The 27,422-nt window shown below is 36.4% G+C and overlaps 1 protein-coding gene across 2 annotated transcripts; it reads right to left on the reverse strand.

Moving 5' to 3' along the window:
* LOC115433699 (carbohydrate sulfotransferase 15-like) lies at positions 1-27,322 on the reverse strand. Of its 2 annotated transcripts, none has more exons than XM_030155157.1 (8): positions 27,130-27,322; positions 10,220-10,857; positions 5,601-5,940; positions 3,457-3,603; positions 2,634-2,790; positions 1,180-1,336; positions 623-770; positions 1-488 (listed from the first exon to the last, which is right to left on the reverse strand). In XM_030155157.1, the coding sequence occupies exons 2-8, from the start codon at positions 10,781-10,783 to the stop codon at positions 298-300; spliced, it is 1,704 nt and encodes a 567-aa protein (XP_030011017.1). In that variant the 5' UTR covers positions 10,784-10,857; positions 27,130-27,322; the 3' UTR covers positions 1-297. The 2 variants fall into 2 exon arrangements, with proteins under 2 accessions (XP_030011017.1, XP_030011018.1); XM_030155158.1 differs by having other exon boundaries at positions 10,220-10,855; positions 27,126-27,322.
* Between the last annotated feature and the right edge of the window lie 100 nt (positions 27,323-27,422).

Genomic DNA, 27,422 nt, shown 5'->3' on the forward strand with positions numbered 1-27,422 from the left:
TCCAGGAATCAAATCTGTACTCACTTTAACAGTGCATTTTGGCATTTTTTTAATTCAGCAATTCAGCAGCAGAAACAATTATAAAGCATCTTCAAACCCAAATTCTTTAAATGTGTGAATAATGATAACTCATATTTATGTCCTTTATGAGCAAATAAATATCTCCAAAACCTCAAAACTCATTTGAAGCTTCATTAAACTATTTACAATCAAGCCGCAACATCATTTTTATCCACAGTAGCTTTTGGCTACTCATAGTTCATTCACCCTCATTTGAGTTTTAATGTTTATGTCTTTTCAGGCGTTTCTCCAGAGAAAGGCCTTGTTGTTCAATACACTGGCCAGTTTGCGGTTGAAGGGCTGGTGAAATTCCCTGAGCAGGTCTCTGGTTGCTGGAAGCATGGGACCCAGGCTCCTGTCTGCGACTCGTCGGGTGTTAGACATGGGCCGTTTGGTCAGGGCTGCCTCAACCTGCTTTGACACTGGACCTGCAGGATCACAATAGATATGCACCAACAAACATGTGGGCGTAGCTCTGACTTAAAAGGTGTACAAAACTGAGCTGTAAAATACCATTTCCTATTTTAAGGCAAGAAGTGACTTTCACTCTGAGGACACTTACCCACACTTAGAAAATCAAAAACCCTCTGGATTGTGACTGTAAGGTTGGCTGCGTAGTCCTCCAATCGGAGAGCTAAGATCTGATCCCTTTGGAAAACTGTCAACCAGTCCAATAAGAAGACAATGTACATCCCCAGGTTTAGTCGAACCTAAAATACCAAATAGAAAATAAACATTAGTTATAGTTATATGTGTCTTATAGCATAAAACATCTATAAGATTAACAGATTCCTTATTTTGTAGCTGCACAGAATGTGAATTGCCTCAAGAGGGCGCCAAAGTGCAACCCTACTCACTAATACTAATGCATTAGTGCTGTGATTCACCACAGAGCACCACAATGTTAGGCTTATATTTACCCCATTATAGACTAATGTAAACAGAGAGATTCCATTACCATACAGTTGGATTCATTAACACCCTTTACAACCACACAAAGGGCATGTATCAACTGGGTGTTTTAAGTAAATTATACTCTGTATTGCTGGTTACAAAGGTTACAATCATGTCAGGAAACTGATATTCAGGCATTAGAAGGGAAACATGATCTATGCTGACCGGCATGGAGTTGGACAGGCTGGTGTTGTAGACACAGGAACGGAGAGACCTGGCAGAGAGGCAGGACTTAAACAGCTGCACAGACTCAATGACCTTCTGATGGAAGTCCTCTGCAGATTTGTTGGCCATCTTAAAATACAGGTAGTCAGAGTATAGTCTAGGAGCACAGAAATGCAGAAACATGACTGAAATTAGGGCAGGACATTACACTGTGTTGACACATTCGTTGTGTGTTTGCAAAAATACAGTCAGAACAAATGCACTTATTTAATAATTATACTTGGTGACAAATCTGATGCTTTACTTTAGTCCATAAAGACTAAAACCCAAAAGCATCCACTGATCTAAGATGTTTAATAACTGCTGATCCACTAATCCTATTAATACATGTAAATAACTGAGGTAAATTGTAGTTTGTCATCTTTCATGGTCATCAGATATGACCCATTTGGACATTCAGAGGCTCTGTAGTGAATGTGGAAACACCATCATCTTCTACAACATTCATTCACCAGTAAAACCCATGGAGTCTGATAAATAACAGTGGATGGAGATGCTTGTTTTATGTTTATTTAATGATATATTTTACTCGAAAAAGTCTCTTTTTCATCAGCTGTCTCTGTTTTGTTGAATTAACTCCAAGCTTTTATGAACATCTACATGACCTGTAAATCAAATGTAGAACAATTCATGATGTTCACTAAAAAATCCAAAATGTAGTAGACAATATTATAGCAAATGGTGATAAATCACTTGGGAAAGACAAAAAACTCATTTTAGAATTTGTGACAAAAAATAGCTGTGGGTCTTTAAAGGTTAATATTTCCATTTTATGTAACTTTACACTGTTGCATTGAAGTAAATAATGTTCCTTTTACTCCACTACAATTGTCAGACAGCTTTAGTTACTGGTACTACATAATTTGCAGATGACAATATCTGATCTGGTTTATGTCCAGGGATAAACATGTATCTTAAAAATGTATTTATTTTGATCATTTGTAAACTGAAGGATTAAGTGGCCCTTTACTCTTTTGCAAACTAAATAAACTCTTGAAAAAGCATGTTGAATTTGTTGAAAAGTGTTGGGACATCATCTGACATTAAGTAAATACATGTGAATGCAGCAGTAATATGAATCCAAAAGCATCAGATACAATAGTAAAACACTAACATGACCATTTTATTGCACAATTACTACTTTGACTTCATCTTTTACTTCATATTTCATGTCCACTGTTTGTTAATACTTTGAATGCAGAACTTCACTTGTAGTGGAGAATATGCCACATACATTATTAATACTTTTACTTTAGAAGATAATCAGAATACATCTTCTATCACTGCAACAATAATGAACTCCAGACCAACATATAAACCTATAGAACATAGTAACTACACTCTTAGGAACTATTTCAGTACTGAGACATGTACATTATTCTTCCTAGATTTACCTTTCAACCGGATCTCGAAGCATGATGATGATTTTGGCATCGGGCTGGACTTTGTGAATAAAGTCCTGAGTCAGAAACGGGGGATCCGTCTCCTCTTTGTCGTCATGGAGATAGCTCCAGGCTTGGTTATCCCACATAGTGGATGCACTGGCTTCACCTGTCAGATGGAGGACTGTCTTAGTAACAGCAGCTCATTTCAATATGATGCAAGGAGTTTGTAGAAATTCAGGTTTAAAGTGTCAAATTTAAAGAAAAAAAATCAGGCTAAAGGTAATATTTATCTTTTTTTTAACAGAGTATGTAATGAAAAGGTTCCTATGATGCTTTAGAATTATCAACGCATTACCTTTCCAAGTCGGTATTAAATATTAACTATTGTACTGACTTTCCCATGACAGTATAAAGCCTGGGTTACCATCATTTATCACGTATACACATCCTAAGTAAGCATGAACAGAAGTGGTTTTAATAGAACCCAGGGGTGCATGTGATTGTATGAACACTGACACAATGAAACTGGGCTGCCTCTGTTTGAACACAGGGAATATGCATAATGTGAGCAGTGTTTCCCTCCAGCTATCCAGATTGACACATCAGTGCACCTGAGGTCAGGGTAGTGAAAACACACCGAAAAAGACCGAGGACAAAAAAACAATGGAGAAGAAACAAAAGAATCGCTTCATTTAACCTGTGGTCTGGTGTGAATTCTTTGGCCGTTCCAAGACAAAGACTTTAAAGGAAACAGATTTGTCCTTCAAGACACAGAATGATCACTACCAATACCAAATCACTTTTGTAAACACACTCTCATATGGTAGCTCACCTGTTATGACCTGTAATGTGCCGCGGTGGTGTCCAGATGAGTTTCCACTGATTCCTTCTTGGATTTTGTGGGCTGCCAAGTCAAACAGATCCAGGTAGTCTTCCACAGGGAAACTTTTCTGGAAGCCATCTTTGAAACGAATATAACCTGCACCACAAAGGAACACCCACATTCTTACTTTCTTAGTTATGGAGTAATTCTCTATAGATTAATGTAAAGCATTACAGAAGTTTTAGAATTAATCCCAGGATACAGACGTTTATGGGACAAAAATTACTCTCTCCTTTGGGTTTTTCACATTTTAAAGCCTTTCTTTACATCTAATGGTTCCTGTTGTGACTGCACAAAGACATGCGTAGTGAAAAGACAAAGCTGTTTCTGGTACTATTTACAACAAGACAGTGAAACTGTGTGTGCGTGCAGAACTTGTCTTGTGTTTTTCTGTGAGTCACATGACCCTCAATTTCAACTGTGACACTAAAGTCTTCATCCAGCCCTGTTCATCAAAGTCCAAATCAAGATTATAATGGTTTCGGATTTTTCATTATAGTTTGTTTTTATTTAGTTTTGGCTTTTTTTTCTCAAATTCAATCAGTTTTAATTCGTTTTTAGAGCAGGTTTGCTAGTTTTTATTAGTTTTTGTTATTTTCTAAATGCTTAGTGTTAGTTTAGTTTTAGTTTTTTATATCTTTTATCTTCTTCGCTGTCGAATTCACATAAATTCCATACAGGACTCTGCTGCTTTCTCCCAACTTTAGTCTCCATGTTTCCAGGTAGAGTGGGGATGAGAAGATGACTCTAAACCACAAGTGACGAGAAGTGATGGACCGTTAAATATCAAATGGTGCCAGCAGCTAAAATTGCTTGAGGGAAATAAATCGATTTCATATCAATCCAACATTGACAAAGATGAAAACGAAGGGAATTTTATCCATAATTTTTATACATTTTAGTTAGTTTTGTAAACACACAATACAGTTTCAGTTAGTTATCGTTTTTTTCTTTTAATAGTTTTTATTTATTTCAGTTAATGAAAATGTTTTTACAATTCTAGTTTTCGTCATTTCATTAGTTTTCAATAACGATAATAACCTTGGTCCAAATCACTAAATTTACACCTTAACAGTGTTGCTTTACTCTTTATTTTGTTGTAACATACTGACATTTCCTCAGTGCATCACATTTTGACATACAGGATAACGTTAAAAACAATTTTTTGAAACACAAGATAAACAGATGTCTAAACAATGCAGTGGCTATGGTTCGGTTTGGTTAGGTTCAGCCATGAGAACAACTTGGTCAGGGCTATAGAGTAAAAATTCAGTAAAAGGGCAACGATAAAAAAGAAAAAGAGAGAGAACTCACAAATAAATACACCATGAAACCTGACCTGAACCATGGTCTTCTACGTATTCACCAAGGTTTCTGCTACTGAACTATGTCACCTGACCCATGTCTTCAACTTCCAACATTAAAGAATATTCTATCTTGTATCCTGAGTCATTTTTTGCTTTTTTTAAATGAATTATGCATTTTAAAACATTTCCCTGTGGTCTACATAAACTGTAAATGCTATGCTTGGGTCTGAATTCTTCATTAATTCAACTCCACAGGTCCATCTTCAACCCTATTTCTGAGTAATGACACCAGAAAGGTCATTTTAAGCGCTGGCCCTTTAAATGGAAATGAGCCACTTCATGCCCCACCCCCTCCAGGTTGTTGGCTGTGCTGCTCTGTCCTGTTCAACCAACAACTGAACATTTTAGGTAATCAGCCCGAAGTTTGGACATATTTCCAGTATGGACTACAACCACTGCTGCTGACAAACAACAATGTCGTACTTGGAGAAATGTTTGTCGGAAATCTTGACCTTATACGTGCAAATGTCGTAATGTAACTAGTTTTAGACATAGGAATTAAAACAGGTTGTAGAAATCCACTCGATTTTTGCCAAAATGAATCTAAAGATAGCTTTGCAGCACCTGGAGGGTTCAAATTCAAACTTTTTGAACTATTAGGGTCCAAATACACAAATAAATGCACCAAAGACTAATAAACGTGGGTTTAGCAAAAATATGACCCCTTTAATGCTACAGAAGTACCTGAGGCATTGAAAATAAATGCAAAATGTCTTCATAACTTACCAAACCGTTTCCTGGTCCACCAGTGTGGCTCCTTCATCGTGTTGAACTTGACCTCAGGATGCAGCAGCAGCCTGTGAAATAAGTCTGTGGTGCCACATTTTGGTTGGCCGATGATGTAGAAGTAAGGCAGGCAACGCAATCGATACTGTTTCCCATCTCTGTGATATAAGTGCTGGTGGAAATTGGTCCTTAGGTAATCACACACATTCTTGAAGTTGTCTGAGCGCAGAGTGAAGAGGTTTCCCCGGTATGGGTCAGTGCTGAGTCTACTGGAGACGTCCTGATACCAGCAGGGGCTTTTAATCCCAGGTAGGAACTGGTGAGGAATTACAGAAAACAACTGTGGAGGAGAACACAACCAAAATTAGCCAATACAGGAAGTAAGTGTTGTTATGAATTAGGTCTAATTCATCACTATTTGTCCTTATTCTGTCATTTTATGTAGTTAACTTTTTATACTTCATGCTTCCAGATGGTCATGAACAAAAATAATGCAATGTGATGAGGAAGCACACTGTAAAAAATGACTGTAGAATTAACACCAAAAAGTTGTAAAATTGCAACATAAAAAACTGTAAGTGACAATACAATACAAAGTTGTTTATTTGAAAAGATTTTTTTTTGTCAACGATTGAATCAAATATACCTGTAGTTTTTACAGGAAGAGTATGTGAACAAAACCAGATTTGATTGTAGAAATTATGTATTTCTATTGTTTTTAGAAAATAAAACTGTAAATTGAAATACAATGTGGTGCCGTTTAAATTGCAAGACCATAATGTTGAAATATCGGCATATTTGCTTTTTTATACATATATAAAAAAGTTATTAAAAAAAAAAAGTAAACATTGAACAATGTAACATTTTAAATTTGTAAATTAATGGGTTGGAAGAGTTGGTAGAGCGGCTCTTCCAATAACCAAAGGGTTGGTGGTTTGAATCCTGGCTCTGACTGTCCATATGTCAAAGTGTCCATGGAAGACACTGAACCTTAAACTGTTCCCAGTTGGACCTGGTGGCTTTGGAAAGTGCTTTGGACACCATGAAGGTGGAGAAAATGTGCTAAATAAGTGCAGTCCATTTACCATTTACATCTTCATGTTTAAAATGTTAAATCTACATGTTACTCCACAAATATGTTTACAGTTGGATGTGTTTTTTACAGTACTGTTCTGGAAACCACAGCTGCCAGTTTTTTTCCGTTAAAACAACAGGACTTTTTTTTTACAGTGCAGTGATGACAGGCAACAGTAAAAACATCAGCAGACTCTTAGAAAGGAAGTGCAAGACTAGTTCTGGTATTTTCCACAAACACTGATCATTAAGAGCTTCTGCAAAATTGTTGTTTACCACTCGGCTGATGCTGTCTATTTGTGTTCTAAGTCGCATGACGACCTTTTCCCTGTAAGCTATCATTTACCTTTGTCAATGAAAATATTGAGCAATTATGCAGACACTATGCAACACTTGGTGGACTGCAGCAGTGTTTTGACATCATACTGTTGCTTCTGTAAACATGGCATCATTACAGACAAGTGAAAAACAACCCAGATTGTAATTTGTTTACGTTATAGTCGTGATTTTTTTTTTTTTTTTCTACAGCCCTTTGTGCACCTTTGTTGAATGAAGCCACAACTCAGATTTAAGGACATCAGTCTCTGGTCTTGATCTCAACTTACAGAAGACTGTTGAAAGACAGAAACATCTTCGCTATCATACGCTGTCATCCATCTCATCGTCTTTTGAGATGTTGCTTTTCCGAAGGATTCTAGTTTGCTCTTTCAGTGAAATTCACAGCCTTCTGAATTTCAACCCAAATTACTTTCAAGACTTATTGTCACTGGGTGTGATGATTCTCTGTGGTCCTCCACAAGGAAATAGGTTGAATAAATACGAAGCAAAAACAAACAGTGTTGCAAATCCTGCCAAATCACACAGGCTTTGAGTTGCACAGGACTAAAATTATTACAAGACGTCTGAGTTAGCATGTACTCCTGAGACCTGGAAAGTAGATGCTTTGTCTTTTTTTCATGATGTAATTGTTTTGATTGGAAAAAGCATAATGCAGCAGGGGGTTTTTAATGTTTTTTATGGAATGTTCTTTGCAGTGAACAGTGTTTTGCTTTGTTTTTTAAGTAAAGGTCTTAAACTCTTGTCCCCTACTGAGGGTAAAAACACATTGCTGTTTCTCAAGAAGGAAAATAAAGTGTCATTTGCACAGGAATTTATAATTTACAAATTGCAGACATAGTAAATTGAGATTGAGATCACAGATGAGCTCTATAATTCTAAGAAATTACCTTAAATAGTTATTAAAATTAGATGAGATTAAATTTCATAAAAAACACAGGATTTAATTTTTGCCATAAAGCACAGTTGTCAAACATGCGGCCTGGGGGCCAAATCTGGCCCGCCAAAGGGTCCAATCTGGCCCATAGGATGAATTTGTGAAATGCAAAAATTACACTGAAGAAATTAACAATCAATAGTGTAAAAATCATTTAATTTCAGGTTCCATACATATACATATGAACCAATAAGATCTCAGTTGAGTCAGACCAAAAAAATACTGTCATAATAACCTATAAATAATGACAACTGCAGATTTTATCTTTGTTTTAGTGTAAAATAAAATAAAATTACATGAAAATGTTTATATTAACAAACTATCCTTTTACAAAAAATGTGTATAACCTGAAGAAATATGAACAACCTGAAATGTCTTGAGAAAAGTAAATGCAATTTTAACAATATTATACCTGTTATTAAATGTTTTGTGTATTTGTAATTGCAATGTAAGTTGTGATGCACATGTTTAAAGGATAAAGTGATAAACTGATGCAGAATATTGTGAAAACTGCACTTGTTTTCCTTAAGACATTTCAAGTTGTTCAAGTTATTCAGATTTTTAAGGAAATGATGAAGATATAAACATTATCATAATGTAATTTTTCTTTTTTCACTGGTATTATTTTACTGGTCCAGCCCACTTGAGATCATATTGGGGTGAATGTGGCCCCTGAACTAAAATGAGTTTGACACCCCTGCCATAAGGGGCCTCTCAACCAACACAAAAATAAAAGGCATAATAAAGTGCCATGTTAGCATAGAAGTCGCTGTTTTCACCACCACCATCTAGCCTAAACAACTTAGTAATGTTAATATTTAGTGTTTTTTATTCTTATTCATTCATTCATTTTCTGAATCGATTATGCCTTGAACCCTCCTTGAGAAGGTCACGGTGGTGTTGGAGCCTATCCCAGATACCAACTCCAAAGGTGGGATACAGACTTTAGACTGAAGGTTTAGACTGATCAAATTAACCTATAAAGGTGCATGTATTTGGACAGTGGGAAGAAGCTGAAGTACCTGGAAAGAACCAAAACACACACAAGCAGAACATGCAAACTCCACACAAAATATCCATGACAGGCCAAGACCTTCTTACTGTGAGGCTGCAATGTCGGCCAATTTATGTTCCCATTTTATTCGGTAACACTTTATAATAAGTACACACTATGAAGCATTAGTTAAGCATTAATAAATACTGAATTCATTATTTATAAAGCATATTTCTGACATGAATACTCATTAGTATATGGTTTATAAGCACAGTTATAACTGTTTTACTAATCATTCATAATCACAATCATTCATCATTCAATCATGCAGTTTGTTTGATAATCGCATGTGCTTTGTCTTTCCTTTGTTAGAATAACTCAGACTTTTGTGAGTCTTTAGGCATTGCCAACCTTTAAATCTCATTTGTAAATGCTTTGTATGGCATAGATAGTGCACACTTTAGATGAGCTCACACCATATACTTAATTAATGAGTGGTAAGTGCTTTTAACTACCTGAAATAACAAATTCCTGTATTAATAACTGTTTATAGGACATCTATTGGAAAAGAAATGTGTGAGTTCATATAAAATACCCACTAACATATTCACTGACCATTAGTACATGTCTGAATAGTGTATTTTCAAGCATAAATGCACATCATAACTGGTTTGTAAGTGATGCAATACAAAATTTTTAAATGCTGAATCCATAATTTATAAAGACATTGTAGATAAGCTTATTAATATGAGTAAAACCTTTATAACTGTCCTTATAAACCATATATTAATGAGTATTCATGTCAGAAATATGCTTTATAAATGATGAATTCAGTATTTGTTAATGTTTAACTAATGCTTCATAGTGTGTACTTAATATAAAGTGTTACCTTTTATTCTAAGGAAATATCCCTGGGTAGGGTCATTAAATAGTAGTGTTTTCCCACAAAAGTGGTAATACACCATTGAATAAAACAGGCTGGGGCACTTAACAAAATTATGAGTTTGAGTTTGAGTGCTTGATTTACTGTAACTTAAGTACATAAGATAAGATAAGATAAGATAAGATAAGATAAAATAAGACTTTATTTATCCTACCATGGGGAAATTTTACTCTTAACAGCAGCAAAAGGTACAAACACAACAACCAAGTGAAAAATGAAATATAAGATCAGTGCAAAAATCTACATATGATGCCTTTAATTTTATGGTTGCAAAATGTAGTATCCAGCCATGGCAAAAGAAAAAAACAAAACAAAACATTTTCCTGTTAACTTACATTGGGGTCAGTTCGGATAACGTCCTCCTCATCAGGTACCTTCCTGGGTGGGTATTCCAGTTTTGAGCTGATGGTCTTCACCAGTAGTTTCATGTCTAATAAATTCTTCTCAGAGGAAACGTCAGCGGTGGTTGTTGTTGTTATTGTTGGACTGACCACAGGTCTGAGCTGATAGGGTGAGGGCGTTAACAAAAGTCCTTTTCTGTCCCACGTTAGGCTATAGGACACCACGATGAGGAACGTGAGAGTCAAACAGAGCAGGAAACTAACTACTCTGACTCTTGAGATACCTCGCAGGTTGGTTTGTGAAAACAAGTGAACCCACTTGACCTCTAGATTTTCAGGCAAGTTTAGGTTCTTGAAGTCAAATAATGTCATGATGGATCTCTTCTCATAGCTCCCATCCATGGGTAAGCTGTGGAGACTGTGAGTGTTGTCTGTTTGGATATTGCTTCTGTATTTGCAGTCTGGTAGTGACATAGTGGCAAGAGAAACAAGCGTCAAAGTGAAGATTTTTCGCAACAAACAGCATGGATTAGAGGATCGTTCTGAAAAAGTGTCCATCCATTGTCACTTGAAATCCTTACATGATCATTTGTCTTCATTTCTCACGTAGTCCTGAGTTGATTGCAGGATCTCTGTAAAGCAGAAACAGTTGTTAAAACATATCTTGCCTATTTTAAACGACTTCTGCTTCACTAAGGGAGGAACAGTCATTTCCACTGAGGTATTTTGGTCATTTCCTAAAAAAAGGGTGGTACATTTTTAATATCAGGGCATTTGAGGGTGCTTTAATCCCCCTGTGAGGCATTAGTAGGTACATATGTGAAGTTTAAAGTATAGTAAGAGTCACCTCTAAAATGTCTGAGGTAAGCTGCAATGTGTGGTCTTCTGGCCTGAGAGCCCTCACTTTAAGACAGGAGCTGTATAGCACATGCAAAGACAAGCTCTAAGCGGAGACTTTCAAGGTCAGAATAATAGTTAGACTGTAATTCAAAACTAAAACCACACAGTTATTCTCTCTGAGCTAAAGCCCCGCTGAGAACTTTTTTCGATTAACCTGAAAATATTTCAAGATCAAGAGCTTATGTGCCAAATTAAGTTAAGTATTGATACAGGTGGACACGCAGCTCCACAAGAGTGAGCATGCTGTTTTCTTTTCCTGCTGCATGAATAATAAGAAAGTAATTATTTGTACAGAAAATCTAGGAACTTAAGTATTCAGTGGTTGTAAAACAATTCCTCGGGCACCACTTCAAGAGGGCTCATTTTAGTTTTCCTCACTGCACAACCCAGGTCACTTAAATTTCAGCCAGACTCAATGTATTCATAATAAAGGGTGTAAAGCAGTACAGTGAGAAGGCTTTCTTTGGCTTACGTGGCTGTTTGGAGTCTCATGATAGCATTAGCATAACTGCAACACTAAATGATCTTAAAAAATAATGAGAAAAAGATAAGCACCAGGCCACCCATATTTAGGAGCTAACACTGGAAGGACATTTTTGAGGTGCACTGCAAAAAAATCAAAATCTTACCAAGTGTATTTTTCTCATTTCTAGTCAAAATATCTCATCACACTTACAAAAAGACTTAATTACTTAAAGAGTAACTTTTCAGTGAGATATAAAGAACTAATTTTTAGACTATATATCTCGAAAATCTTATCTCAAGAAATCTTACCAAGATAAATTTCACTTGTACCATTGACAGATTTTTTTGCTTAATTCAAGCAAAAAAAATCTGCCAATGGAACAAGTCAAAAAGTGAAAAAAAAAAAAAATCTTGAATTAAGCAAAAAAAAAAAAAAAGTCTTGAATTAAGCAAAAGAATCTGTCAATCTAACAAGTGAAATTTATCTTGGTAAGATTTCTTGAAATGAGATTTTCAAGATCTATAGTCTAAAAATAAGTTATTTATATCTCACTGAAAAGTTCCTCTTTAGGTGATTCTGTCTTATTTTAAGTTTGATGAGATATTTTGCCTAGAGATGAGAAAAATACACTTGGTAAGATTTTAATTTTTTGCAGTGTGGTATGTCATGTTGTGTGGGAAAAGGAGGCACCATACCAACTTAAAACTCCCTGGTAACGGTTTTATATTATCATCAGTTATAGGGATGGAAAGATAATGAACATAACTCTTCCAATAGAAAATGGATAGATGCCAACTACCAGAATGACCTCTAGATGTGTAATCCTTCCAGCTTTCAGCCTGATTCTGGCTTCAAAATGTTGCAACAAAGCTATAAATTACAACTTAGTTCCTAAGGCAAAGCTCTTCCCAGCAGTTCAGAGTTGAATGTGTGCACATAGGGCCCGAAGACTCTCTGAGAAAACACTCACACTGTTGCAGATTTCATAACGGAGAATCTCTGAGCCTTCAGGAATGCACTGCACTGTCTCTGTGATTGTGTAGGCAGATGCTCTGATTGGGCAAAGGGTTATTGTTGATCCCTCTGCCGGATTTCAGGTTCCCCATGTGACAACACGCATCTCTAAGTGCTGTACATCTGTAGTATTTACATCTACAGCTATTTGCAGTTGCTGCTCCTTGAACATGATATCAGCTGCCTTTAGACATTGGATCAGCTCATTCCATCTTCTATTAACCCATAAAGACCCAGTGATACTTTTGTGACTTTTCGCAAATGTATTTTTCTCTATATTTGCCTTTTCTTAAGTGATTTATCACCATTTATTGTAATATCATTGTCTTTATTTTGTGTTTCTTCAGTAAAAATCTGGTATTTTTCTATATTTATTCACTGATCATATAGATGTTCATAAAAGCTTTGAATAAATTCAAAGGTTATTATATCAGAAACAGAGAAATCTGAAGTAAAAGTAACTTTTTCAGCAAATCTATCATTAACTGAACATAAACCAAGCGTCTCCATCCACTGTCATTGATTAAACTCCATGGGTTTTACTGGTGAGTCAATGTTGTAGAAGATGACGGTGTTTCCACAGTAACTACAGAGCCTCTGAACGTCCAAATGGGTCATATCTGATGACCATGAAAACATGACAAACTGCCTTTTACACCAGTTATTTACATGTATTGATAGGATTAGTGGAGGTATTAAATATTTTGCATCAGCAGACGGTTTTGGTCGACAGTGGATGTTTGAGTCTTTATGGGTTAAAATGAAACATTTTTATTCACTATTTTTTAATCTATTATCATGTCCATGATTCTGTTTATTACTTGTTTGTCAATATGCCTTTTAGGTTTTTCATTTATTACTCTATTATTTGCACACATCAGTCAACTTAACTCTTAACTATTTTTGTGGCGAGTTCCAAATTAATATTTCTTGACCTTTAACCTTTATTAATTAAACTATTGTCAATTAATACAATATTATGTTCTACATTTTGCATTTTCAGTGGAAATCAGGTTCTTTTTTTATTATATTTAATTTACTGATTCTATAGATGTTCATAAAAGTTCAGAGTATTTTCAAAGGGTATTACATCAAAACAGAGAAAACTGAAGAAAAGGTGACTTTTTCAGCAAAATTTTTCATTAACAAAAGATAAAAACAAGTGTTTACAACCACTGTCATTTATCAAAGAACATGGGTTTTATTAGAGTCAATGCGACAGAAAATGATGGGTTTCTGAGTTCACTATGGAGCCTCTGAACGTCTAAATGGGTCATTTTTAATACCATGAAAAAGTCAAGAAACTGCATTTTACCTGAATAATTTATATATATATTAATAGGATTAGTGTTTCAGAAGTTATTACACATTTTAGTCCAGTAGATTCTTTAGGTCATAGGCTTCTCCAGAAATACTCTTTACTTATTTTGCTTACTTACTGGTCTGATTTTTTGCAAACGGTGCCAGCTCACCTCTTTTATTTTTATTTCTCAGTGATATGCAAACCACCTGCTAATTATGTCTTCTAATGTAATTTCATCCACGTCTTCTTACATCAGTACATCCGTCATTGATATGTGTTCTGTTTCTAATTTTAATGACGGTGTGACACAAGTGAGAGGGTTGGAAATGTGGAAAAGAGTAAACAGGATAGAATGAGTCAAGGGTTAAGCACAGAGTGTAGAAGGGAATAAACAGAGATGAGAAAAAACAGTGTGAGAAAATCTCCAGAAGATGGCCTGCAGACCTCTTCAGTTTACTAATCGATCTGTAGTGGGAAGCAAACAGCGGGTGGGATTCACTGAGGTGAAACGCCACCGTCAGAATCCAGCCGATTCAAAAACTAAAAACCAACATTCATCACTGCATTAGATGTTTTTGTTAAATGCCAAGACTGATCTGGTATCAAAGCTTGAATGGGATATTACTCATGTTGTTGATAGCGTTTTCAGTTGTTTACACTGAATTTGTCAGATTATCTTAAATCTTGTTGACTCCAGGCTGCTGTCTCTGAAGTGGGAGAAATGATGTACTTTCATCCAGCGACTCATGGAGAGATGATTCATACTTCCAAAACTTACGAAGTTATCATAACATAAAAGGATCAAAAAATATCCTCTTTGTCCTTGACAGTCGACTCAGATGAGTAAAGAGGGAAACTCTCTACAACTCCTGAAAATATTCATTTACCAAATACACAGTTTACATGGATTTGTCAATTAACCCTATAACGCCAAACATATCATATTTGATACATGAGATTTGAAGCCCTCTACATGATCAGTGTGATAATTTTTTTTTCTTGAAAAACCTGATGTATACAATTAGATACATGCAATACACAGATAATCCACCAGGGGGGTGAAATTCGTTCACCAGAGGCCTTTCCAGTGACACTACAAGACTGTCATTAATGAGGAAGGAGGAAGAACTTTGCCAATTTTGAAAAGGAATTACCAATTTGTTAGAGATGTTTGAGTTATATTATGTTTCTGTTTGTTTAAAAAAATAATATTTGAGCATTGAGTCCCGATGTATTAAATATGATACAAAATTGAAACTCATACATGGAAACTGATATTTGAAAAAAAATTGTTTGGTTGCTCAGGAGGACCATTAAAGGCACCAGTTTCAAAGAACTGGAATTTTCTGTCAATGATTTAATGGTTCAGGCTTTACAGGGTTAACCTTCTCCTATATTGTTCTTTCTGCAAAAAAGTCAGAGATTTAAAACCTTCGACACAGATTTAGCTAAAGTGGAAGTGTGAAGATTATGAAGGATCCCTGTAGGAGGCCGGGGCATAATCTGCTTTTATGCCTGACATAAACCAGTTTATATCCATTCACATACTTATCTGACTTCCTCTCAGCTCTATAGTGGTTTTTAAAGACCTGTCCTTTTTCTGAGGATGTTGGTCTTGTTCAGAAAGATCACGAGGTTAGACCAAATCTTAGACCACATGAACACTTCAGCAGCCACTGACTTCATTTCCTTCTGCGCCTGATACTTTATTGGATACTTATTCCCAGTGAATTCTTCTTTACTTCTTTGATATGCTTCATTCACATGCAGCAGACGCCCGACAGCTTGTGCACAGCTCGAGTGTTAAAGTTCAACATCCAGACTTCTACAACATAAGACCACAAATATCCTGCTTGAACAGCAACTCTTTCCATTTAGAGTTTTTCTTTTGCATCATCTTTGGGTCAAAATGTCAGTTTTGTAGAAGAAAACCCCCTGAACAGATGTTCAAATAGCTATAAACGTGTGTGAAACATCTTAGACTGAATGAGTAAGTAAATGAGTAAATGAAAAAAGAACTATGTAATTTTATTGACCCGTCGTGTCTAAGCATGGAAGAGCTGCTATTTCTCACATTTTATTGCTATTAATATGAAGACATGAGTTAAATGGCTCCCACACTGTCGAAGCAAAACAGGATTTAAACAGTGAACTAAAAGTCATTGCATTACTTTATAGGATGTTTGGTCGTGGAGGATGAGTTGTGGGCGACTTAGTGTCAAAGAACCTGTTTTAATAAAAATAACAGTCGCTGTAAATCTATGTAAAGCTGAGGGGAACTGCAGAGTCATGTGACGGCTATGTCTACACTTAGTATTCCCTTCGAGGATAGAAAAGACAAAAATGACAATATGTTTAATGGTAAATTGCCTTTACTGTGGGTTTTAAGACTCAAAATAGGCTTTTATAGATCTGCTTGATTTATTCACTGAACCTCCTCAGGCTGTTAAATTGGATGCAACTTGAGCTGTATAAGTACTGTATATAAGTACTAGAGACTTCCCATACACCTTTATGTACACACAGTGCTCTTACACATACCAATGCAGGCTCATTACACAGTTCTCTTTGTCTTGCACCCTCTTATTTATCCCCTCATGATAAAGCAGCGCCAATTAGCCTGCTCTGCAACAACAGCTATGCTTACTAAAGTGCACACAGCACAATCTGCATCCCTGTCGAGTCCCTCTAAAAAAACAGTGGGCTCTTTGCAGATGAAAACGTCCCTCATTGTCTAACACATATTAACAACACTGCATGAAACAGCTTCAACAAACCATCTAGAGAAGATCCACTGAAATGACCACAAATAAGATCAACAGAGCAGCAGGACTGAGCCTCACCTTGGTTCTGAAACATGTTTCAGTCATGTCTTCATGTTTATAACTATATAAACACATCTTGGCCTCACAGAGAACGGTCTGTGAAAAGAATCTGGCTGAATCCCAAAGCTGGAAAATGGGAGACGCAAGAGAAACTAATGCCACAAAAGGAAATAAAACAGTGTCCCTGTTGATGGGAAAGTCAAACAGTGATGGATGGGATACCACATACCGCTGTAGAATTTTTTTTTCTGTGTGGATGAAAAAGAAATCAAAAGTCAAAGTAATTTGAAGGACAGGAAACAAAGTTTATTCCCTGATGGGAGGTGCTTTTTTTTTTCTTTTTGTCTGTCTTCTTTCACTGTGAGATTATGGATTTAATCTTGGCAAGAAATCTAACAGCTCCTTATGAACACAAATATCTCAGGAAGTATGTTTCATCCGTCTCATCGGGCTGGATTTGTTCACCCTTTCCTTTTTCATTTTTCACTGAGGGGAAAGATGACAAGGTTAATTTCCTCCTTCACTAAAGAAAGACTGCCGTCTCCACAGTAATCTGATTATAAATCTATTAAATAAACAGGCTGTTGTAACTGTTTATGTAAAAGACAATAATAGCATTGAAAAGTATCAATAGCCATTAGTCTTTGTGCAGGACATTGCAGTATATTTGTTTACTTTAGAACTACTATGTCTTAAATGCATTGTCCTTCCAACAAATAAACACATACTTTAAGAAGCACAAAAAGTAGTAAACACTTGAACAGTGGTGTCTGTCTTCATCCGACAGGTCGCCGTGGTCCACCGTGACATCTGGAGCGCAGATGTGGCTCTCGGCTCAACTGTCTGCAAGTTTATATTTGCATGCGTATGTTTTTCTTATAGCAACAGGTTGTTTGCTTTAGCGGTGCTTCAAAAACCAGTGACATTAATAACAAGCAGAGCAAATCTGAACTGTTTGTCCTACTGTGTAAATGAGGAGCAGGAGAAAGACGTTGGCAGATCTGAAGGCGTGAGGTGGATTTAAGTTCAGCTTGGGTGAGCTCAAGTTGCCTAGAGGATAAACTCAAACTGTTACAACCTGGGTCTTAATATTGGGTTTTATATGCGATAAATAGTAGCATTAATTCACATGGGAATGTTTCAGGAAAAGGATTATGTTGCTGCAATATTCTAATGGGACAAAAACCTGCAGTCAGATGTAAAGTGTATTGATTTATTGAAGTTTGATGTAAAGGGGGTTAGTGTCAGATTAAGCTTCATCCTCTGGCAAAAGAATAGCCCTCAGGAAACATTTTTAGCAATGCCAACACCTTACAGCAGGGGTGTCAAACTCATTTTGGTTCAGGGGCCATATTTAGCCCAATTTGATCTCAAGTGGGCCAGACCAGTAAAATAATGACTTAAAAACCTATAAATAATGACAAATCCAAGTTTTTCTTTTTGTTTTGGTACAAAAAAAAACAAAACAATTAAATTAAGACAATATTTACATTTTACAAAAAAGATGTGAAAAACCTGAAAAAACAGAAATTTCATTTGAAAAATTAGTGCAATTTTAACAATATTATGCCTCTACTTATTATTTATACATGTACATTACACACAGTGTTACATAAACATTTGGTAACAGGCACAATATTGTTAAAATTTTGGAGTTTGTAACTAAAATCTAACAATTTCAACAATATTCTATCTCTTATTATTAACACAACTACAGATCACAGTGGATCTATAAATGCACAAAACATTTAGTAACAGGCAGAATATTGTTCAAATTGCACATTTCGAGTTGTCCATCTTTGTTTTTATTTAAGTATTTATTTGCATTCTATTGTGAAAGACTAGTTTTGTATATGTAAATATTTTCACAGTGTAATGTTATTTTTTTCACTTAATTTTTTTTACATAATTTTTCACAAAAAAAATTAATAGTTGTCATTATTTATGGGTTATTTTGTTGTTATTTTTACTGTAGATCACATTGGTTTGTATGTGGAACCTGAACCAAAATGATTTGGACAACCTGGACTGTTCAGGTTCATTTTTGCACTTTCATCCCTCGGGCCTGAATGGAACCTTTGGCGGGCCAGATTTGGCACCTGGGCCACATGTTTGACACCTGTGCCTTACAGAATCCCAAGAATCATTTGCTTATTGGGAACAATATAATCTCTCTTTTCTTTAGTTTCAGTTCAACTTCAGTTTAATTGTGTTTATTCAGACATTTCAAATATTACACATTTGTGCAGGATACACTGTTTAAAAATGAGTCTGAAAAGGAATAGGCTGAAACCTAAGCTTATTATGTCTGCCCCCTTAGTCATATCACCAAACAAAATGAAATAAAATAGCTGCCAATGTCTTTTGCTTAGTAACAGTAGCAACAACAAAAAACAAAACAATTCCCAAGCAAAGGAGAAATGAAAAACAAAGAAGCTTAGTTTAATATTCATTTTTTTCTGGAGAAAGTAAATGCTACGGCTGTGTCCTGTCAAGATCATATGAGTAAATGACCACAAAACGATGTCATTAAATAACAGAGATTTTACATGGATTTCGACTGAAAAGGCTTTTACTGCTAATAAGCCTGCGTAATTTAGCCTTGATATGTTGGTTTTATTGATATAGTCTCAACAAAATGACAATAAAACAGCATGATCACCCTGCATGAGACACAAAGTAGAGTAGAGACCTTTTTACAGCATTTTGACTTGTCTGTGTCATTAAAATTGGTCACCTCCCATTAAGGTTTATTCATTTCAGGCCTTTGAATGCTGCACGCTGGGTCACCACAATGGCCTCCTGGGGAAACTAAATGGAACAGAGTTAGGATGAAATGGCCTGTGAAGAACTGTTCTGTCCATTAGAAGAGATGGGTGTTTTTTCCCTTTCTGTAGGGTTTGCATCCCCTCCCAGATGCATTTCATTACTTCAAAATTGCTTCAATTTGAGACTGATCTCATGAAATGGCATTTTATGTCACACCAGTTCTTATGGCATTTGGCGTGCTATACGTACGCATTTTTGACCTTTCGCGTGTTATTCAACGCCATTTGATCACATGTCAATTTACACCAAGATTTCCAATTCTCATAACCCTAACCTAGGGCTGGACGATAAAACGATAACGACATATATCACAAAATGACTTTTCCTCAATAGAAATATGAGACGTACTCGATACAATTTCGATAGAATTCATTTGTCCATGTTTTGACAGATGTGAGAACAGTAGCACTGAACCAATCACGCTACAGCAGGGGTGTCAAACTAATTTTAGCTCAGGGGCCACATACAGCCTAATATGATCTGAAGTGGGCCGGACCAGTAAAATAATATAAATAATAGGATAAAAACTTATAAATAATGTCAACTCCAAAGTATTCTCTGTTTTTGAGTAAAAAAAAAAAAAAAAGTCAAATTCTGTAATGAAAATGTTTGCATTTACGAACTGTACTCGAACATAACATGAACAAATATGAACAACCTGAAAATTCTAAAGAAAAATAAGTGCAATTTTAACAATATTCTGCCTCAGTTTATCATTTACACGTGTACATTATAACTTACAGATCACAGTGGATCTACAAACACACAAAACATTTAATAACAGGTAGAATATTATTAAAATTCCACATACTTCTCTTAAGACATTTCTGGTTGTTCACATTTTTTGTAAAAGGGCTAGTCTAAATGTAAACATTTTTGTGTATTTGACTTTTTTTTTTTACACTAAAACAAAGAGGAAAATTTGTGTTTTTCATTATTTATAGGTTATTCTGATAGTATTTTACTGGTCTTACCCACTTTGGCTTGAATTGACCTTAAAATGATTTTACATCCTTGATTGTTAATATTCATTCATTCATTTTCTGAACTCGCTTTATCCTCACCAGGGTCACGGGGGTTGCTTGGAGCCTATCCCTGCTACATAGGGGCGAAGGCGGGGTACACCCTGGACAAGTCGCCAGTTCATCGCAGGGCTGAACATATAGAGACAAACAATCACTCTCACATTCACACCTATGGGCAATTTAGATTAACCAATTAACCTATTGGTGCATGTCTTTGGATGGTGGGAGGAAGCCGGAGTACCCCGAGAGAACCCACGCAGACACGGGGAGAACATGCAAACTTGTTAATATATTCAGTATAATTTTTGCATTTCACACATTCATCCCACTGCCCGAATAGGACCCTTTGGTGGGCCAGTTTTGGCCCCCAGGCCGCATGTTTGACACCTGTGCGCTAGAGCCACATCAAGTTAGGTTGATGCCCACAGCACAGGCGTAAGAGCAGCCACAGCACACACGCTAATGTTTGGGCTGCAGCGGGAGGTAATGAGTGTACCCTCAGGAGAAAAACTGACCAAGAAGTCAGGTGACCGGGTTACTGAAAAGTAGGGTGTGGCATTCAAAGCATGTTAAGTTTCACTTTCAGTTTACATCAGTTATGGCAATTACGGTAGTTAAAGAACGCACCCCCACATATACAGGGTGGGGAAGCAAAATTTACAATGAACATTTAGTTGTTTTTTCTCAGCAGGCACTACGTCAATTGTTTTGAAACCAAACATATATTGATGTCATAATCATACCTAACACTATTATCCATACCTTTTCAGAAACTTTTGCCCATATGAGTAATCAGGAAAGCAAACGTCAAAGAGTGTGTGATTTGCTGAATGCACTCGTCACACCAAAGGAGATTTCAAAAATAGTTGGAGTGTCCATAAAGACTGTTTATAATGTAAAGAGGAGAATGACTATGAGCAAAACTATTACGAGAAAGTCTGGAAGATACTATTAAAGAAGAATGGGAGAAGTTGTCACCCGAATATTTGAGGAACACTTACGCAAGTTTCAGGAAGCGTGTGAAGGCAGTTATTGAGAAAGAAGGAGGACACATAGAATAAAAACATTTTCTATTATGTAAATTTTCTTGTGGCAAATAAATTCTCATGACTTTCAATAAACTAATTGGTCATACACTGTCTTTCACTCCCGGCCTCAAAATATTGTAAATTTTGCTTCCCCACCCTGTATTCCCTGTGCATTGTTTGGTGAAGATGGTCTGTTTTGTTTGTGTTCTCTTTTAAAACTTGAAAGCTTTTGCCTGCTGGTCAGATTTTTAGTTTAGTTTTAAATATATGTACCTGTTTTATTTATCTGAAACCGTTGTATAATGTTCTTCAGCACATCTGTCATGTTCAACCTCTGACAGAAAATAAATCCTATTTAAATCCAAAATAACCTTCTGATGTCTCCACAACTAACTTATGAGTAACGGAGCTTGACAAAAATAGTGATTTGATTTATATCGATATTGTCTGATATGAAAAAAAATGATTGTGAAATGATTTTTTTTTCATACTGCCCAGCCCTATGTACGCATTTTTGACCTTTCACGTGTTGTTTAATGCCATTCGAATTTGTGTCAGTTTACACCAGTTCACGTAACCCTAACCCTCAGTGCACTGTATTTGATGCATCAATTCAGTTTGGACAGGGGGATAATAACAGCATGAACATACATGTGGAAAGCTTATAATGCATACAGATAACACACCAATTAAAAGTGGCGTGTATATTTACATAAGTCATGATATCACGTTGTCAATTTAATGAATCATTGTGAAACAGCTCCTTAAAATCTGAGCAATAGTCTTCCTCAACCCGATCACATTCTCTGTGTTGATTAACTCAATCAATACGTGGCAAAAGGTCAGGTGCAGTTTCATTTTTTGTCTGATATACTCATCGTACATGAAAAATGAATCATCTTGAGTTTCAATCCGATGAGTAACTGAGTATTATATTGATGAAAAACGCCTGAATACAGAACCTGTCAGTGCTGTTCAGCCGCTTCTGCTTTTGATTGTGTGTGATCATGACTTACTACTGTTAAAACAATGTGAAGGCACACAACATGACAAGCACTAACTTGAACACACAGCAGAGTACTGGTTGGATGGTTTTACATCAACAAATACAAATGTTCTCACACTTACAATGAAAATCTAAGTGCAGAAGTTTCTACTTTTTTAAGGGTTTAAGTTTCTGTTTAAATCCTTTGCTATCAAACTTAACTTACAGTAAAATACATCATGAACATAATGGTATAATGAGTTATTCATGGCTGTGTTTCACTTGGAGCAGTGCCTGGTCCTAAATTATAATACCCTTTTATACATTAGGTTTTCCTTGGCTGGTGAATCAGAAAGAGCACAAGTATCAACCTCAGTGTTTTTTTATGCATTTAATCAACATTTTCCACTGATTTTAAGCAGTTGTGCAGAAATATAATATAGTGTAACATAAAAATAAAACATAAATTAGTGGTCAGCCCATAAAGACCCAAACATCCACCAGCAACTACAAGTATCTACTGATCTAAAATGTTTAAAACCTGTTGATCCATTAATCTTATATATGTAAATAACTGGTGTAAAATGCAGTTTGTCATATTTTCATGGTCATCAGATATGACCCATTTGGATGTTCAAAGACTCCGTAGTTAGTTACCATGGAAACACCATCATCTTCTACAACATTGATTCACCTGTAAAACCCATCGACTTCGATCAATGACAGTGGATGGAGACACTTGGTTTATGTTCAGTTATTGATAAATTTGCTGAAAAAGACACTTTTTCTTCAGTTTTCTCTGTTTCTGATAGAATAACCCTCAACTTTAATCTGAGCTTTTATGAACATCTACATGATCACTGAATTAAATACAGGAAAATACATGATTGTTACCAAAACAGTGGAAAAAACTAAGGGTAATATTACAATAAATGGTTATAAATCACTTCTGAAGAGCTAAATTTAGAGGAAAAATATCATATGGGAACTGCCACAAAAGTAGCACTGGGTCTTTATGGGTTAAGTGAAGTGCTCAAATTTGGTAAACTAGAAATGGTTGAAAGAAGTGCAACCTGAAGCTTCAGTATGTAAACTTTAGTGACATCTAGCTATAGCTGCAAATTTGTCCTTAAAACACTTAAAGGGGTCATGTTTTGCTAAACCCACTTTTATTAGTCTTTGGTTCATTTATTTGTGTATTTGTGTATCCTAATAGTTCCAAAAGTTTGAATTTGAACTCTCCAGGTGCTGCAAAGCTATCTTTGTATTCATTCTGGCAAAAATCGAGTGGATTTCTACAACTCGTTTTAATTCCTGCTTAAATTTTTATGTTTATAACTAGTTACGTCACGACATTTGCACATATAAGGTCAAGACTTTCGAGGAACTTTTCTCTGAGTATACCATAATTGTTTGTCAGCAGCAGCAGTTGTAGTAAAACTGAAAATATGGCCAAACCATCCTCCAGGAGTCTGGGTCTGCTCCAGGTTTCTGCTGTTAAAGGTAAGTTTTTCCTCGCCACTGTCACCAGTCCCAAGTGTTTGCTCCTGGAGGATTCTGTTGGATTTCTGTAAATTGGCTTAGAGTCTGGTTTTGACCAACTCTATATATAAAGTGTCATGAGATAACTTTTTTGTTGTGATCTGGCGCTATATAAATAAAATTTGATTGATTGAGTGATTTAATTGGTTTTCCCCTGTAAGTCGCTTTGGAAAAAAGCGTCTGCCAAATGCATAAACATAAACATAAACAAACTTCGAGCCGATTACCTAAAATGTTCAGTTGTTGGTTGTATTAACAAACACAAGTGGCTGAATGGGACAGAAAGCATGGTCAGCAACCTGGAGGGGGTGGAGCATGTGTGGCTCATTTGCATTTAAAGGACCAGTGCTCAAAATGGCCTTTCTGGTGTCATTACTCAGAAATAGGGTTAAAGATGGACCTGTGGAGTTGAATTAATGAAGAATTCAGACCCAAGCATAGCATTTACAGGGTGGGGAAGCAAAATTTACAATGAACATTTAGTTGTTTTTTCTCAGCAGGCACTACGTCAATTGTTTTGAAACCAAACATATATTGATGTCATAATCATACCTAACACTATTATCCATACCTTTTCAGAAACTTTTGCCCATATGAGTAATCAGGAAAGCAAACGTCAAAGAGTGTGTGATTTGCTGAATGCACTCGTCACACCAAAGGAGATTTCAAAAATAGTTGGAGTGTCCATAAAGACTGTTTATAATGGAAAGAAGAGAATGACTATGAGCAAAACTATTACGAGAAAGTCTGGAAGATACTATTAAGGAAGAATGGGAGAAGTCGTCACCCGAATATTTGAGGAACACTTGCGCAAGTTTCAGGAAGCGTGTGAAGGCAGTTATTGAGAAAGAAGGAGGACACATAGAATAAAAACATTTTCTATTATGTCAATTTTCTTGTGGCAAATAAATTCTCATGACTTTCAATAAACTAATTGGTCATACACTGTCTTTCAATCCCTGCCTCAAAATATTGTAAATTTTGCTTCCCCACCCTGTACAGTTTATGTAGACCACAGGGAAATGTTTTAAAATGCATAATTTCATATAAAATAGCAAAATATCACTCCTTTAACTCCATCATTAGAGCCAGTTTTTGTTTTGTGGATATTAAATATGGTCCACACTCAAACATAACTACTCAACACTGAATGCCACCCAGTATTATAGGGAAAAATGTGAACAGGAAGTCTGTTCTGACATACTAGACTCTAAGAAAGGCACCCCGCTCCGTCCATCGGCATAAACAGCTCATTCTAAGGGTCACAAAAACACAGCAGGTCATGTTTTCAGACGAATATACACTATTGAAAACATAACTGAATATTATTTGAATATTATATTCCATTTCTGTGATTGGATTCTTCTTAGTCCTTGTAAATCTTACAGTCTGGACTTTTGAGTTCTATCAAACTGCATTATTCCATCTTTTTTCTCATCCATCAAACAATTTAAAATAAAGGAAAATTTGAGCTTTGTGCACAGTTGCTTACAGATGCAAATATACATTATCCTCAGACTGCAGGTAGAAACAAATGGAAGAAAATTAAATCTGAGGAAAAAAGCATCATCCGTCAGAGAAATACCCATATGAGTGAGCAGAAGAGCAGACAGTGACAGGTGAGGATACAATTTTGACGCTCAGCCTTTAAACAACAGCTTTCATGTTGGAGATAATGCAGAACCAGTCGTGCATTATTGAGGCTTGTTGTCATCTCTAGTTACAAACTACCAACTCTTGAAATAGAAACACACAGCCGTTGCCAAAACAGTTCAGTATCATTCTGTCCTCCCACATTCCTAATGCTCTCGCTAACAGAATCCTTTTCTTCCATTTGTGGTGGACCCCCAGAGTCCAGTCTAAACAATCTGATATGGCATAACACTCGTTTTCCCCCTTTTTTTTCTCTCCCCTCTCATACTTTTAGCATTACCTAAATCTTCGAAACACTGCATCTTGCCAAAAGAAACATGGCTTTTACATGTCAGCAGCTCCACACATTTGTTCCACTAACTCGGGGGGCAACCTAAAACCTTTCCTGCCCAGCAGACCAGACAGAAGGTAGGGCAGGGTCTGGCATGGCTGTTTGCAGAGTTATGGGGCATGGAGACCTGCTGCAACTTACAGCTGCCGTCTAGTCCTTCCAGTTTACAATAAAATACAGTCATTCACAGGTTGGGTGGTTTCGAAGCTGCTCAGAGTGTGAGGTTTGTCCAAAGGTCACGCACCTATCTGTCAGGACCTCTGCCCCTCACTATAAGCTCCTGAACCCCTATAGAAGAGGCAGAGGAAAGGTCAAACAGACGAACATCTCACACAACCACAGACTGTAAGTGAGATATCTGCAAAAGACACGAAAAATCACTTCATGGCTTGTTTTGGGAAAATAAAATTAGAATAGAAATGCGGCTAGAAAACGATCCAATTTGTAAAAAAAACAGAATAATAATCAACAAGATAAGCGTAAAACACAGGGGACACATGTTTACAAATGTTTGCAGCAGTTGATCTTTTGCTCATAACAGTTCTGTGTCTGATTTGTTTGTGGTTCAGCCTCTGGTAAGACCTAGAGTGTTTTACCCCCAAGAGGAATGACACTGAGATATTCTGCAGCTGTTCAATGCTGGAGGAAGCAGCCTGAGCCTCACTGTGAAGTCTCAATTTTATAAATACGCATCTAAATAACTTGGAACTTGTGCTTTGTTGTGCTCTCTACGACCTATTGGCGCATTAGTGGATAGTGAATCTATAATAGCTCAGAGATGCAACACTAAACGTTGCCAAAATACATAATACTGCAAGTTGGATAATAGTACTGCAAGAAATTAATAAGAAGTCAACTTTTTTTTTTAACAACAAACGCAAAAATTGTGTTTATTAATATTAACTTTTAAAATGACACGCCAAACTATTTAGATCATGTCAGAAATAGCCCGTAAATCATTTCTTTTTTTCTTATTGTAAATATTTAAAGCAAACCTACTCACTTGATCTGATTCAGTCCAGGCGTTTCTCCTCTTATCCACTCGTGACGCGTGGTGGTGATCATCAATCTCAGAGAGAGGTGTCTGTGTAAACCGGGACTGAAATGAAGTACTGAGAGTGGATCCTCAGCGCAAACGATGTGCATGTTGGCAGGCGGTGATCGGATTTGGTCGCGGAAATGCGAGACTTTCCGGAGTCTCCATCTGACTGCGCTCCCGGGCGCGTAACAGAGAGGAGAGAGAGGGGAGAGAGGGGAGGTGCGCACGCATGGTGGGCGCTGCATACAATGTGGTTA

This window comes from Sphaeramia orbicularis, chromosome 15 (assembly GCF_902148855.1).
Source record: "Sphaeramia orbicularis chromosome 15, fSphaOr1.1, whole genome shotgun sequence".
Lineage (NCBI taxonomy): Eukaryota > Metazoa > Chordata > Actinopteri > Kurtiformes > Apogonidae > Sphaeramia > Sphaeramia orbicularis.

Coding starts and splice junctions, on each gene's coding strand:
- LOC115433699 (XM_030155157.1), bottom strand. CDS start 10,783: ATGGACACTTTTTCAGAACGATCCTCTAATCCATGCTGTTTGTTGCGA. Junction 5,941..10,219: donor TTATCCGAACTGACCCCAAT/GTAAGTTAACAG, acceptor TCTCCTCCACAG/TTGTTTTCTGTAATTCCTCA. Junction 3,604..5,600: donor GTGGACCAGGAAACGGTTTG/GTAAGTTATGAA, acceptor TTTGTGGTGCAG/GTTATATTCGTTTCAAAGAT.